This window comes from Camelus ferus, chromosome 17 (genome assembly GCF_009834535.1).
Source record: "Camelus ferus isolate YT-003-E chromosome 17, BCGSAC_Cfer_1.0, whole genome shotgun sequence".
In the NCBI taxonomy this organism is placed as follows: Eukaryota; Metazoa; Chordata; class Mammalia; order Artiodactyla; family Camelidae; genus Camelus; species Camelus ferus.
Genome location: NC_045712.1, coordinates 26,974,439 through 26,990,552, shown reverse-complemented (window position 1 = coordinate 26,990,552; position 16,114 = coordinate 26,974,439). Strand labels below are relative to the sequence as shown.

General features: G+C 34.4%; 1 protein-coding gene across 2 annotated transcripts in view; it reads right to left on the bottom strand.

Moving 5' to 3' along the window:
• Nucleotides 1–16,114, bottom strand: part of SMARCC1 (SWI/SNF related, matrix associated, actin dependent regulator of chromatin subfamily c member 1) — a 136,871-nt gene that overhangs the window by 71,850 nt on the left and 48,907 nt on the right. For both annotated transcript variants that reach the window (XM_032458623.1, XM_032458622.1), the window contains exons 10-14: nt 15,613–15,734; nt 13,014–13,138; nt 9,500–9,559; nt 5,141–5,178; nt 2,502–2,623 (exon numbers count right to left, since the gene is read on the bottom strand). In XM_032458623.1, the coding sequence (XP_032314514.1) occupies nt 2,502–2,623; nt 5,141–5,178; nt 9,500–9,559; nt 13,014–13,138; nt 15,613–15,734 (467 nt within the window). The remainder of the gene's footprint in view (nt 1–2,501; nt 2,624–5,140; nt 5,179–9,499; nt 9,560–13,013; nt 13,139–15,612; nt 15,735–16,114) is intronic.

Sequence of the window (16,114 nt, the reverse complement as noted above, 5' to 3'; positions counted from 1 at the left end):
CATAACCAAACTCAAAAAGAACTATCAACACATTGAATGTTTTAGATTTTATTATGTTCTTGTCATAGCACACCATGACTAGATGATGAGCCACAAGACAGGAAGAGTTCTCTGCAAACTGGCTGACAAAAATCACAGTACTTGGCACAGTAACAAACTGGTGAAATGAATGGCTGTCCAAAAGACAATGGAATTACAATAACCAGTTTCTCATGCTCTTAATATTAATGCCCCTTTTTGTTCAGCCATCAGAAACTTAAAAAGACCACAGAACTAACTTTTAACCGTTAGGTAAAGGTGCTGATAAGTTTATAAAATGTTACAGGTGATAAGCACTATAGAGACCATGTGAAATGATCAGGCCTAAAACACTTCACAAATGAGCCAAGTGTATATCTAGCACAAAGGTTTTGACACAAATATTACTCAAAAGTTTTTCCTGGTGACCCATTTTAGTTTCTCAGTGGCTTTCCAGATATGCAACATGTCCTGGTTACATGGGAAAGAGCAAATCAACAGTCTTTGAATAAAACTAGAAGCACTCTTTCATTATTTGGTAATATTTAAACTGTCTAAACTGAACACGTACTACCAATTAATATAAATTGGTAGTACTATAAATTAAACGAACTACCTGAAAACTTCCTAGGAAGATTACTTCTAAGATTAATTAATGCTCTATAGATATATGTGTAATGACTTTCCAAGTTTTGCTATAAAAAGATAACTGTAAGCAATATACTGGTTCTAACATACCTCTCATTGTTTTGTTACAAAAAAGGCCACAAAAACAATTTCTATATTCACCAAAAACAAAACACACAAGAACGTTTAATCCCAAGTACCTTCTCTTTCAAAAGCTATGTTTGCTGTACTGGCAACTGATTCCTTAGGTTCTGAAATGAGTCAAGTAGTAAAAGAAGTTGGGTATTCAGAATCAGAAAACCTGAGTTCTTCCAATTATCAATTCTGTGACGTTGGAACACTTCAACTGAAGCAGTAGTTATCTCATTCATAAGTCAGAGCTGTAACTAATACCTCCACTATCCATCTAACAGCACACTTTGTGACTTGCAAAGGTCATCATGCAAATGGAAGTGTTTCTATAACCTATAAAAACCTACAAAATGAATTACTATTATGATTTTCCCCTTTTCCAATTTGAGAAAAAAAGAATGCTAGTTTCTCAAGTGTGTCCTTTAAGCCATTCGAATCTTAACCTGTAACTACAAATAATAATAAAGAAACTTCCAAATTTAAAAGTAACTTGACATAATAATCAATGACTGACTTTCAAAGAAGAGCTATATACTTAACTATCTTTCAGTATCTACTTATTTAAAACATTTCAAAATAGCACTCAGAGTTGGTTTTTAAAGGTTTGCTGAAAAGTCTCAATATTAGAGCCGTATCTCTTGGTTTTGGACAAAAATAGTTATGATTCAAGTAGACCACTCACCCTATTCTATTAAATTGACTTTTAAACACATATATACATTTAAAATCACATCTACCCTTAAAAACGATAATGTAATAAACACTGAAAACAGGCAAAAGATCCAAACAGGACCACAATACTCTGAGTAATGGCAGCACTACTGGACTATGTATACAACCTTCCAATGAATGCACTTTAAAGAAACTAATGCCAGTATTTGGAGGGGTAAGTTCTGGGACATAAAATTAAAAATAAAAAACCAATCAAATAAAAATCAGCCTGATGCAGAGGTTACACTTCATAAGTAATCAATAAATAAGATACGTAGGTTTGAGGTTTGTAGATACTGACAGGTATATATACAGTAGATAAACAAATTTATATTGTATAGCACAGGGAAATATATTCAAGATCTTGTAGTAGCTCACGGTGAAAAAGAGTATGAAAATGAATATATGTATATTCCTGTATGACTAAAAATTGTGCTGTACACCAGAAATTGACACAACATTGTAAATTGACTATAACTCAATTAAAAAAAAAAGAAAAAAGATATCTAGGCTGCATTTATTTCTAACCATGCTCCAATGACACCACAATGGTCGTGGTAAATGACAGGGAGGATGCTGAGGAGGTCTGTTTTCTTGAACTTTTTCACATTCCAAGGTTTATACTTGAAAAATCTCCTGTTTCCAATTAACATAAGCCATTACTGAGCAGTAAGATGAGTTTTTCTTTATATATTCAGTATTCTAAAAATCATATAATGAACATCAGTACCTTATAATTTTTAAATACTCAAGCATTTGCCTATCTGAACTATAAATGACTCCAAATGAGTTAGGTTCAAGTTTACCAAATTTTGTAACTTTAAATTACAATATAACCTAACATCCATCCCTAAGCTGTTTTAAAGAACACATTTCAAAGTTAAAATAAAATCACTTCCCATCCCCCTTCATCCCGTGTGACAGTGATTACTGATGAGGGGACGTGAGCAGAATACAATTTCAAGGAAAGTTTTCCACTCCTAAATACCTCGTTCACAAAGTGACCCACTCACCAGTTATAGTCAAACCAGGATGCATAGCTAGGAATAATAATGTGATTGGTCTGCTCTGTCACATTATCTTCACCAGCGTCCAGTGACCGACTCTGATCACCTTTGCCAGGATCTTCATCTTCCTGTAGAAAAGAAGTCAAAGTTCAGAGAAAGAGAACCACAGAGAGATATGGAACAGCTTTCAAACTTCTGATATTAGGTCACAGAAAATGAAGCTAGCCGATCCAATTTTAAGGAGCAGGAAAACAAATTTCAAGTAAAAATAGCCTTTCACAGTTCTTAAGGTACCTTCAAACAATGTCCTGATGAGATAGCAAATTTCATTCCTTCTTCCTACAGATGAGGGAATAAACTCATAGAAGGCCCAAAACCTTTCCCACAGCAGCCTGCTACTTATTTGTCCTGTTTTACCTAATCCTAGGATCACACATCTAAAAAACTAGTTTGGTTTTTTTTAGGGGGGGAGGTTACTAGGTCAGTCTGTCTGTCTGTCTATCTATAGAGGCAGTACTGTGGATAGGATATAAATAGGATAAAACTCCAGGAAGTCCAGCTAGAGGCCCTACACTCTTAACTACTCTCACTACTAAAAAATTAGCTCTGATTCTTATCAGATTTGCAAAGGTTTTGCAAATGATTCCACCGAAAAACCTGGGTTTGCTAATACAATAATGCCAAAAATCATTATTTTAGGTCAAAACACAGGAACATTTTTTATGCTACCAGTAAACAGTAATAATTATGTTTAAATAATATTATCTGATATACAGTTTATATTCAAATGGATCCAAGTTTCCAAGAAATGTCCTTTATAGAATTTTCTCCCAAATCTGGAACATGATGAAGGATTTCACATTATATATGATATTTGTATCTCCAGTTTCTATTAATCCCTGCCTCTATTTTTGGGGGGTATTAAATGACATCAAAATTATTGAAGAATCTAGACAAGACATCTTACAGAGCAACTAACACTCTCTATTTATCTCACTGATTCTTCATAATTAACTTCAGATTAAACATTTTTAGTCAACAATAACTAAAGGAAAAAGGTTTTTTTCACATTCAGAAGTTTTCAAATTTTGTACAATTACACTTATCAACCTTTCATCTGTGGTGTTTTTAACCTTTTGAAATTCTTTTCTGTTAAGAAACTAGTCAAATTTCGAATTGTATTCTTTTATAATGGTACCATAGTTTAATTTCTACTTTTAGTTAATTCAACCTAAATTTCTTGTGTTATATTACTTTAAGTAAGGATCTAGTTACTACTAGAAACTTAAGACAATAGTTACCTTAATATCAATGAATATTAAAAAAAAATTAATGTATGAAAGTACCACGAAAACTCTGGTTGTTACTTAAATAATGTTGAAACAAATGTGTTAATATTGATGACGAAGATAAGAAACTGTGTTTCCCAAATCAGGGAAGCTAGTAAAAAACTATGCTCATGGTTAATTTGCTTTTGTGGCATAGGTTTTACAAATTCAGCTCAATTTAAAAAATGTCCTTTATTCAGGAAAACCAGGGAGAGCCTGGCATTGTAATTAATAAAGGCTGACAGTCAACAGCTTAATTATCTCAGTGAGGAAAGGAGGATGACATTGTGGGACTGGGTGTTAGACCAGCTACCTCTCACTGTCCTAGGTTTAAGTTATGCAACAGACTTGCCCAGTTTCAAAATTACTTCCACATTTGGCATTAAAAAAAAAATCATATAAGGAAATTCTTCGGCCTTCCATTTTGGTCTCCTTTACTATTACACAAAACTATTTACTCTAAATGATGACATCTTTTTACAAAGGTAATATTTATCAAGGTTTACAAGTAACTATTTGAATAAAGAAGTTTGATTTAAAAGAAAGTATCATTAAGAACAATTCAGTTGAAGAGCTATTTGTAGAAGAGTTTCTTGAAAATACGCTTCCTTAAAATCCTGTCATGAATATGTTCATTTCATGAAAGTATAAAAAACAGTAAGTGTCAATTTGGGAAAGTTCTCTGACTCACTGAGAAAAACAAAAACTATCTACTTGTAGCAAATTAAGGAAGTTATTTCAAGGAGATTAAGGATTAGTTAAACATCTTACAGTTAGAGATGACAGACTGAATGAAACAATAGGTCATTTATTAAAAAGAGAAGTAAAACCCTGCCTTAAATCCAACACCTTCCAACAGCCTGATTATTGATATGTCTCCACAGCAGAACTGATGAAACAGGAAGTAGCTGACTGTAGGGCTCAAAAAAGGTGAAGAGCATGATCAAAGGCTACAGCAGGGTGGACTAGGGCTGTACTAATAGAAATGGGAGTGAGAAAATCAAAGCAAGGCATGGTCCCTGCTCACCTGCACTGTTGGATAACAACTGGAACTCTGATTATTAACTTGCAACAAGGAGTAATGGAACCAGAAATTGTAGCATATTAAAGATACTACCTGGGAAAATGGCCATTTCCTTTTGATAAAATTTTGGGGAGTCAAAAAGACAAACTACTTTGGGGGTGTGTTAAAAAGAAATTAAAAACTCAGACCTCAAAACAGAATATTTCTAAGGACATTTCCAATTCAGTGCTGCTTCTGCTCAATACACAGGACCCTTAGAGTTACTGCTGCATCAGGCCTAACGAAATTGTTACCTTTCCTCCTGTTGTGACTGTTTCTTCATCCTGCTCATCTGCAAAATCAAAACGCATAATTTATTTAACAGGCAAAGCTGTCTGGATTACTTGAAAACTTTAAGGTTTAAGAAACTGATATTGGACAGAGAAAAGGAAAGAAACAGAGCATTATTCAAGCAAATTCACCTTGAATAATTCAGTAAATTAGAAATGGACAGAGAAGCACTGAGGTGAGTAAAAATACAAAGCACAAATCATTAAACATTTCCAAAAATAGGGAATATATAATTAATTACTGCTTGGGCTACTATCTTTGTCTTGATCTTACTTAAAAATAGGTAAAGGACTTGGTTAGCGCTCTTGCCTTGTGAGGTTCAGTGAAACCAAGTAATGATATTTTGGATCCCAGAGGAAATGAGTAAAGAATGAGGAGTAAAGAAGGAAGTGATAATCAATCCCTGTAGACAAAGTCCTGGTAAGATTGTGTTAATACCTTCTGAGGATAGGGGACTCTAAGACCTAAATGCTGGCCTTGCAAAAGAACAGAAGCAAACCCATGTATAATTTAAACTAGGCAGCTGATTTCCAGAGTGAAAAGTAAAAGTGCCAGTGTGCAAAGGGTAAGAGGTCACAGCACAAATAATTATACTATTAAGTTCCTGTAACATTTTATTTTATATATAATTATTATGACCCTTAGTAGTGACTAAGACACTGTAAAGTTCAAAGAGAACACAGGGAAGCAATTTTTTTCATTTTTCATTCAATAAATATTTCCAACAACCTGCTATTTGAAAAGCACTAATTGAACTGCTTAGACCAAGGGACAGCAATGCACAGCCGACTGGCTAAATCTGGCCCACTGCCTGTTTCTGTATGGAATCTGGGAATCTGACTCTCAGGTGTTCCTAGTCAACAGCTCACTGATAAGAAGGAGGGTTCACTGTGCCTGGACTGTGCACAATGTAGCTTAGGATAAACTTCTGATAGCCTGAAATTCTGTAATGTGCTAGGCAGAGGGATCCTACATGACCAGTAAAAACACTGATCGCAGTCTCAAACGGGCTTCCCTGCATGCATGTTACTACAGTTCTTGCTGCTGGGGGAACAGTCGACTCTGTGGCCCCGCATGTGAGGGAGAGAGCATCAGGAGGCCTGCACCCAGACTCTGCCTTTGTTATCTTCTCCCATGATCTGTCTGTGCTTTCTGTGCGCTGAAATTTGTGTCAGCTGTGAGAACTGCATGCTGAGTTCCATGAGTCCCTCTAGAGAATCTCCACACCTGGGGATGGTCCTGGGGATTCCTATCACACCTACAAGTAAAGAATGATTGCTGCATTTTTACTTAATTTAAAAAATTTTTGTTTTTTATTGAAGTATGGTTGATTTACAATGTTAGTGATTTTGAATTTTTAAACGATTAAAAAGAAAATCAACAGAAGACTGTATCTTGACACATCAAAATTAACTGAAATTCAAATTGGAGTAAGTCATGGTCATTTGTTTACGTCTTATGGATGCTGCATTTGCATTACAATGGCAATGCCATTTAGTTGTAACAGAGAGATTACAGCCCAGAAAGCCTATCTGGCCCTTTTCAGAAAAAGGTGCTAACCCCTACTTTACAGGATATAAAAAGATGAGTAGTATTTCAGTAGGCAATAAAGAATTGGTATTCAAACATTTAACTAAATTTTACAGAGTGCCTAGTATGTGCCAGCCACTGTCTAAATGCTAAGGATACAGCAATGAACAAGAAAAGGTCCCTGTCCTTGTGGAGTTTATATTCCAGATAGGAGTGGCAGAAGATGGAAGAGAAAATAAATAAAGAGCTTCAGGTGGGGATGTACCTGATGACTTTACAAAACTGAAAGGCCACTGTGAGCAGGAACAGAGGCAGAGAGAAATGAGCACACCATGAGAGCACAGTGCAAAGGTACAAAACACTGGCACTAATGACAGACAGACCTAGACCTGAATTTGTGCTCTCTCACTTAGGAACAATACCTGAACCCTTCCAGTCTCTACTTCCCAACATGGTTGTATAGGGAAACGCAAACATGTAGAGTGACACCTGGCAGGTACTCATGTAACATAAAGATGGACATGGTTCCTTCATCTGTAACTTAGAGACAAACACCTGCTAAAAGGAACGGGATGTGGTAAATTATGGTACTCCCAACACAGGTCATCCAATTCTGCTCAGGAACTATTTTTCTCCTAGGAAGTGACTTAACAGAAAAAAATCTAGGAAAGGCGGTCAAATATGAACTTTTTGTCCTTTAGGTCTTGGTAAGCCAAAGGATAACCAACTTCTCACTAGATGGTGGTAGTACAATTTAATGATCTCTGTCTGCTCAATCAATACCATTTTAGTGTGACAAAATTTTGTGCCTGAGGGAGTCTTGGTGTCAAATGGAAACAGGCTTCTGAGAATACAAAAGTAGGAGGGACAACCTTGATACTGATTCATCGATGGTAACACTCAATAAATGTTCTCTTCCTCCTTCCAGATGTCAACAAATACACGCTCACCTCAGCCCCTGGATCTTGACCTTTCAGAGATCTCAAGAAAGAAAGAAAAGACTGAATATACATAGCTCAGTGGCATATAAGGCAGAATAGGGATCAGTTAAAACAACAAACAACTCTGAACAGTAATTCTCAGTTGATGGATCAGTCACCCTCAGCATGGTTCAAGTCATAGCTAATGCAGAAAGCCAGATACTTAAATGATACACAGGAAGCATGTTACTCCCTGGATGAAAGGCCAGGACTACAATTTCAAATTCTATAGAGCCTAACTCTCCCGCTGTGATGAGCAGCATCTGCAGCCACAGCCCTCCTAATTAAGACCTCAAGCTGCTCACAAACACAAAGGGAAGATCTCTTATACCCAGCACTAGCACTAAAACTTTTAATCCAGTTGGGGCCCCATCCTTTTCCTAAAATTGGCTTCAACTTTACTCATCAGATAAAGACTACCTCACTATTAAAAGGACAACTGCCCATCCCCTTAAAACTTCAGGTTGATTCTTTTTTGGGATATAACTTTCAAAATATAAACTATATTCTGTTTAACAAACTGTCCCAACGAAGAGTATTCAAAGTCTTAACAAAATTTTACCTTGTCACATTATTGTGAATATAAAAGAAAATACTGCTTATAGTTAGTTTTTGCTTTCTTTGCCTTTGATTCAGTGGGTAAGTGAGTTATAGAACACGCAATATAAACTTAAGGAGAATGGAAATTATTACCAGTTACTCAAGATTTGTATTCTATATACATCAATAAAAAATATATAAAAACTACATTCTGTTAATGTTAAAAACAATTAAGATAGAAATATTTTGACAGTATCTCTCCTTTGTTGTTAATTTTGTTGACATAATACCATCTTTATATAAACTGTCATGAAGACCATTTTCTGCTTTACTTTAGACATAATTAAAAATAGAATTGTCCACTGGTGTTCAATGACGGGCTTTAAGCCAGAAAAAGTAGAATGAATTGAGTGAAATGAAGTAGAAAAACCCTCCCAAACACCCACTCCAATCTGCCATGAAGAATCACAGCAATTTATTCAAAATACAGAATTCACTTAACTAGGACATTGTGAAATCCAAGTCTCATTTTCCACATAAGGAGATCTCGAAAATCCCTACTAGGTTTAAAACTCTATTAATTCATAAATTCAATATACACAGAAAACACTAGGATTCCCTTTGATTTTTACAAGTGAAGAGAGTAAGTGAGATCATTACTTCATTTATTACATTCAGGATTAAAGATGTTTAAAAATACCCCTACTTTTAAAAACTTGAACAAGTGATTATACTCCTCTTTTCTACCCTTACAGCACATTCAAGAATTAGACCTTACTTGTGAAAATGTACATCATAACTTGAAAATACTGTAAAAGAATGATGTGATACTTATTTTCTACTGTTAAGGAAACGTTCAGTTGGTTTACAAAGTATTAACAGTCAACAGTTTTTTATTCTGAAGACACAAAATCAATCTGCCCATGTTGTGAAACAAGTATTTCATGGAGATTATAAAAAGTGTGTTAATTACAACTGTTTCTTTGAGACTTCAAATATTCTGATCAAGGTAAAATACTACCTTTGCTAGTTTGCAGGAAAAGATGCACTGAGAGGGCAGATTAGTAAAAATAAAAGAATGGATCTTAAGAAATTAAATTCCCTAGTGCAAGAGCAAACTAATCAAAATGGTACTACAGTAGCCATAGTTAATAACTGTGTCGGAAAGCACAGTAACTGAAAGCAACATCTCTTAGTACAGAAAGAATTACCCGAAGAGCTGAAGTTTTCAAGAGATAAAACAACACAGAATTGTACAGTTTTGGTTTTTACCTAGATCTGCTACAGTTCCTCCTTTAACAGGTGTATTTTCACTATCTTTCTTTGGGTTTACTACAAAGAAAAAAGAAAAGAATCACGTTTTAAGGAAAAGGTTCTACTTATTTTTAAGAAAACAGAATAGATGATTAAAAATATATGAATCTCATTGCAACTCGACCATCATTCAGCACTCATCTTCATGTAAAAATCTACTCTCTGCAAGCCCAGCTAAGAAACATTAACACTTAATGTAACAGACTGTATTTTGTAATTAACTACCCAAGCAGCAATCTTTTTTCATCATAAAATACAGAAATACAGAGAGCAAACCCTCAAAAGAACCTTTCAATCCTTTTCCCCAAAATATTTTTTATGTTTTTTGTGAACTTGTGGACTGACTCTCATTTTTGTGCCATTCATTAAGATAGCAAATTGAGGGAGAACTGGTATCATTTATACATCTATATGGACTTCAAAACTTCCTGAGTGTTTTTAAATCTTACATGTATAAGGTCATTCATACTGTACTTATTCTGGGATCTGAACCAAAACAAACAAACAAGCAAGCAAGCAAACAAAAAAACACATACTGTACTTATTCCTTAGCACTCTACTTTTCTCATGTAGCAGTGTGCCTGTGTGGTCTTTCCATGTAAGTATTTTTAGTTACAATAGATCTTTTTCATTTCTAATAGATTCTGTGTCCATTTGTGGATCAAAAGGTTACTAGCCCTGGGGGAGGGACAGCTCAGCGGTAGAATGTGTGCTTAGTATGCACAAGGTCCTGCGTTCAATCCCCAGTACCTCCAATAAAAAATAAAATTTTTAAAAAATTAATTAAAAAATACACACAGAAACCTACTAACCCCCCACCAAAATACAACAACAAAAAAAGAGGCACTAGCCCTAATCACAGTATTTATTTTCAATGTTTCATTATTCTGTAATCAACATTCTTTTATACTTATCTTTACGTGTGCATGTAATTATTTAAAATGGACTCTGAAATTAAAACTGTTACTGGATGTTCACTTTTTAAAATTTAATAGATATAGTCAAATTGTGTATAGTGGCTTCAGCAATTTATAATTCCACCAACAGCATTTGAGAGTACTCATTTCCTAAAAACAGTACTTTGGGAATCCTCTACTTTCTAAGTTTTGAAAATCTGATGGATGAAAACAGTTACTTTTATAATTTACATATCCTTGGTTAAATGAGGTTAAGCATCTTTTCATACATTTATCAATCCTACTTTTTTTTAAATAAAATTATCAGTACATAATACTTTGACCTTTATTCTATGAGGCTTAAGAATCTTAATACGTAAAATTTAGGGTTTTAATTCTTTGTTTGTTAAATGGGCAATGCATATTTTCTCCAAGACTGACACTTATTTAAAGTGCATTAGTATTTGGAAATTTACTTTTACGGTTTTGTTTTTAAATATAGCACTTTAATCCACCTGAAGTTTAAATTCTTATATATGATACAAGGAAGAACACTAAATTTCACAGTATTTGTGGAAAAGTTTGGTCTTTTCCCACTGATTTGCACTGCTAAATTCACAGTAAGTTAAATTTATTAACAAATATGGATCTGCATTTGAACTGGCTGTTCTACTCCACGTATGGATTCAGCCATTTCTGTGTCCAAACCATGCTATATTAATTATTATAGCATCCCAATTTAGCTAGCTATCTAATAGGCCTATAACCACCTTCACTGCTCTTTTATTTAAAATAAATCTTTTCATTATTTTTGTGAATTTTCTCTTCTATATGACTTTTAAAATATATTTGTGACTTTTATTGCCCAATTTTGCATAAGACAATGATTTTTAGAAATGCATATAACTTTTTAGATGACTGTATTTTCCATTTCTTAAAAATACAAATGACTGCTTAAAACAAAAAATAAAAAAGAAAGACATAGGGATTATAACACATATGGAAATAAAATATATGAAAACATCATAAAGACAAGAGAAAGCATAAATTATCTCAACTAGACAAGTAATCTTAAATTGATTTGATAAATTGAGGATATATATTGTAATCCTTAGAGCAACCACTAAGGAAAAAAATAGATAAAAAGCAAACAGAGTAAGAAAATCCATACAGACAGAAAGTAGAACAGTGGTTGTCAAGATCTAGGGGAAGGGGATAATGTGAACTAACTCCTGATAAGCACAAAGTTTCTTTTCATGGGGATGGAAACTTTCTGGAATTAAGAGGGTGGTGATGAGGTACAACGTAGTGAGTTTACTAAAAACCACTGGAATGATTAAAATACACATTAAAAATGTGAATTTTACACTACGTGAAGTGTATTTCAATTGACACTATGCTATGTAAAAACAAAGAAACCATGTAAGTTCTAAAAGAAAAGCAAAGCGAACAGAGGGGCTAGAACATTTAAAAGCAAAAGAACATCAAGCAGGGGAGAGTATAGCTCAGTGCTAGAGCACATGCTTAGCATGCACAAGGTCCTGGGTTCAATCCCCAGTTCCTCCATTAAAAATAATAATAATAATAAATAAACCAAATTACTACCCCCTAAAAAAAGCAAAAGAACATAAAAGCGAAAGAAAGGACAAAAAAGCAAACGAAGGAAACAAGAGGGACAAATAGAAAAAAACTTGGCATGATGGTAGACTTAAACCCAACCATACTGGCAACTGTTACACTTGGGTGGATTACACATTCCAATTAAAAACAGAAAATGTGTACACTGAGGGGAAAAAAACCAAGCATCAACAATTTGATGCTGAAAAGCAACATGCTCTACATAACTGGTGTGAAAGTAAAAAAAAAAAAAAAAAAAAAAAGCGAGAGATACAAACTGAAAACATAAAAAAGAAAGGATATGAGATTTATAAGACTGCTCTACTGAAGTCTTAAGTATAATTGGGACTAGTAAAATATAAAATAGAAATTTACTGAAAAGGGTGTGGATGAGGCTTTATTATTACTGGAGAACTCAGATTTCAAGACAAGCATTATTATGACACAAGGAGACATGATACAAGACTCAATTCATCGTGACGACACGATGATCCTAAAAGTATATGTCCTTAAAGAGCAAAGCTCAAAGTACAAGAAGAAAATACAGGGAAAAAAAATTAACAGAAATAAAGGGAAAACAGACAAATCCACAATCACAATTAAAAGGGTCTAACATCCTCCTCGCAATAACTGGTTTAAAGAGATTAAATTGCACATAGATAAGTACTTCATTTTTTCATATGTATATTGATTTGGTTGAGATTTTAAATCCGTGAATTTTAAAGCATTACTAAATTTAGAGAACTTATTGGTCAGTATGTTTTCTCAATAAACAGCGAAAGTACACCAAAAGATTGGGGAAAAGGGAATTTCATAAACATTAACCATAAAGGGGAAGAATCTATAATTTGAAAGGAAGACCTGGAGATGCAGAGCAAAAAGTAAATCATCCCATGGCATTGCTGAGAATGACTAAATCACGTCTAACATTCTCATAGTCTAGGCAGAAGGATGCAAACCATTTTTCGGAAGAACCACTTCCTCTATGTTGGGTACAGGTGTTGGGTCTTCCATGTCCTTGGTAAGATCTTCTTGCTCATCTTCTTCTTTCTGACTTCTGCGCTTCCCATAAAGACTAGCTTGGCTAAAACATAAAAGGTACAAAAGCACAAACAAGACTGACTATAGTTACTTACAGAAGACAAATTCACAGGCTTTACCTACATTGTTGTTAGACTCTATGATCAGAATCACTTTAAAAGACAAACAGAAATCAAACAAATTAGATACATTCCCCAAATTACATCTAACTAGCCAAAAGGAGAATAAAAATTATTGGGTATAAGAAATGGCCACAGAAATCCTACTACACAAACTGTAGACAGTATCTAAAGGGACTTAAATTAGTGTAATAAAAGATCTGCTAAGGAAATAAGGTACATATTTCACCTCAGATTATAATGATTTACATAAGAACTTTTCTCAAAGATATATACAACTAACTATATTTTCCTGGCTCTTTGTATCATCCAAACATTAGGAACTGCAAAGTAAAATCACTTAGAATAGTACTAATTTTTTCATTTTGTAAAAATTGCCACTGATCTTTCACCACCAATTCAATTAAGTCAACATTTATTTTTAAAACACACACGAGAAAGCATGTTAAAGTTCAAACAAGAACGGAATGATTCCTTACCTTGAGGAATGACACGGGATACATAATAGAAATCATTACCTAGATCACATGATGTGATGTGCACCAAGACAGAGAAATGAATATAAGTTCCAAAAAAATACAGCTCAGAGAAAGTTAGTCAAGTGACAGTTAAGCTGAACCTTGGGAACTATAACAATTTACTAAAAAAAATAGGCAATGTTTTAGGATATTAAGTAAAGGCATAAAAGGATGAGAAAAAAAAAACTTGTTTTGGGGTAGTAATCTAGAATATAATGATAGGTGAACAGGAATGGAGAAGGAACTGGTGAGTCCTCACACTGCTGAGAGAATGTCAAAGTCCTCTTTTTAGAGGGACAACATATTGGCATAGGATAGAATAAGGTGTATAGAGTAAAAAAAAAAATTTTAATAAAAATTTCATGGTAATTTTTAAAATCCTATGAAACTAAAGATAGCAAGGAGATATAACACCTAAAAAGTACCAAAAGATGCAGGGAAGACAAATAATATGGATGTTAGGAAAACAGATTTCAAGATGGTTTGGTTAAGTAGAGATTTCTAAAGGGAAACTCAAAAGAGCAAAATCCTGCTCATTAGAAGGTAGAAGCATTCAATTAATGGACAAGCATACATTTATTTTGGGAAACTCAGTTTGGTGGGTTTTACATTCAGAGTAGAGGCTAAATACCTCCACTGTGGACAAGATGGACATCACACCTTGGTTCTATGACCACTAGTGTCCTGGCACCCCCATCTTAGTCCGTAATGGGGAAAGCAGCACATCTATTTTAGGTCCGGGAATATTTGGAAAAACTGTTACAATTTTCTTTACAAGGACCTCAGGCAGCTCTGAAATCTCAGAACATCAAACAGTAAGATTCAGAATACAAGTTTAAGAACGAAGGTTTCCCTCAATAATACCCCCCCAACAATCTATTCTGATTTTAATTTTTATGTCACAATACATGTTACTTGACAAAATTAACAAAAATCTTTATTTTATAACTGTGACAGGCCCATTAAAATTATTTATAAAACTAAGAGTTTCTTAACTTTCCTAAAACCTTCTAAGCATCGTTAAGAATGCTTCAAGTAACCCTACCATACAAGAAATAATGTGATTCAAGGTATGTTCTGAGCTGAGAAAGATAAGTTAGGCTAGAGAAGAAAGTCAGAAAAAGAAGCTGATTGAGAGAAGATGCCAAGTAGATCTTTACAGTCTGGTCAACAGACAGAAATTTAACAAATTTACTATCACATGAAATGAAGAAATCTTGCAATCTGTCATTTTCTAAGACTAAGCTATAACGTCTGAGAAATTATGCAAAATATTTTCAGCTAGACAACCCTGAAATTATTTACTTAATATATAATAATAATAATAAGTTATTATGCATTATCTACCATTTATTAAGTATCTCCTTCAGGCCAGGCACTCTGCAAGGTCTGTAAAGTCTCACTTAATCCCCACAACAACCTATTCAATATATGCCAGAATTTCCACTCAAGCAGGATTCACTAAACACAAATATGACTCACTGCACAAAGCACTACACTGCCATGCTCTGCAGAATATGAAAAAGACACAGGTTCAACTCCTCTATAAGTCATTTTGATCATGTATGGGACAGGTGGTAAAATCACAGAAAGACAACAACTACAGTGAATATAATTTCTTAACTTCCTCATCAACCATGCTTTTTTTCCCCCCGAGCCATGCTTCTTAATATATACTTAGATATAGAAAAAAAGGTTGCATTCAGGGAGCCTCTGTATAAATACAGCCTAAGATGTCCATCAGATAGTATCTCATTACAAGACAAGCTATCAAAGTAAAAACACTTCCAACCAGTCAAAGTAAAACTTCTTTTCAGCCAAACCTGCCATGTAAATGTAAAACTCTGGAAACTCCTTTGGAATCATGTTACTGTTCTTACCCTTTCTTCCCACTCTTCTTCCGGGACTCTGTGGGTGTGGGAGGTGGAGGGGAAGGTGAATGTTTCCTCTTTCGAGCATTAGCTGATGCTTTTCTATCTCTTCTCTCTGGACTTCTGACTGGCTAGGAAGAAGTAAATGGAAATAAATATCAGCCAACTTTGCTGACTCCTCAGTTTCTACAAATCCTGGTCCAAGATGAGTTTTCACAACAAAGATAATATGAAACACACTAGCTCAGAGCAAATAAAAGGCACATCATTAAGCATCCTGGACTGCCGGCAGTCAAGAGACTTTCCCTGACCTTCCAGGTGAGACCTCATCAATGGGTATACAAGAACCATCTGACACGTATTCAAACTATGCTACAAAACAGACATGTTCTGTGTTTCCAGATGGGAAAAGAATTTATAACAACCACTAGAAAAATACGAAACACATGTTATTAAATTAATGAAATACAAAGACTGGCTGAATGACCTTGTGAAAATGTACCAGAAACAA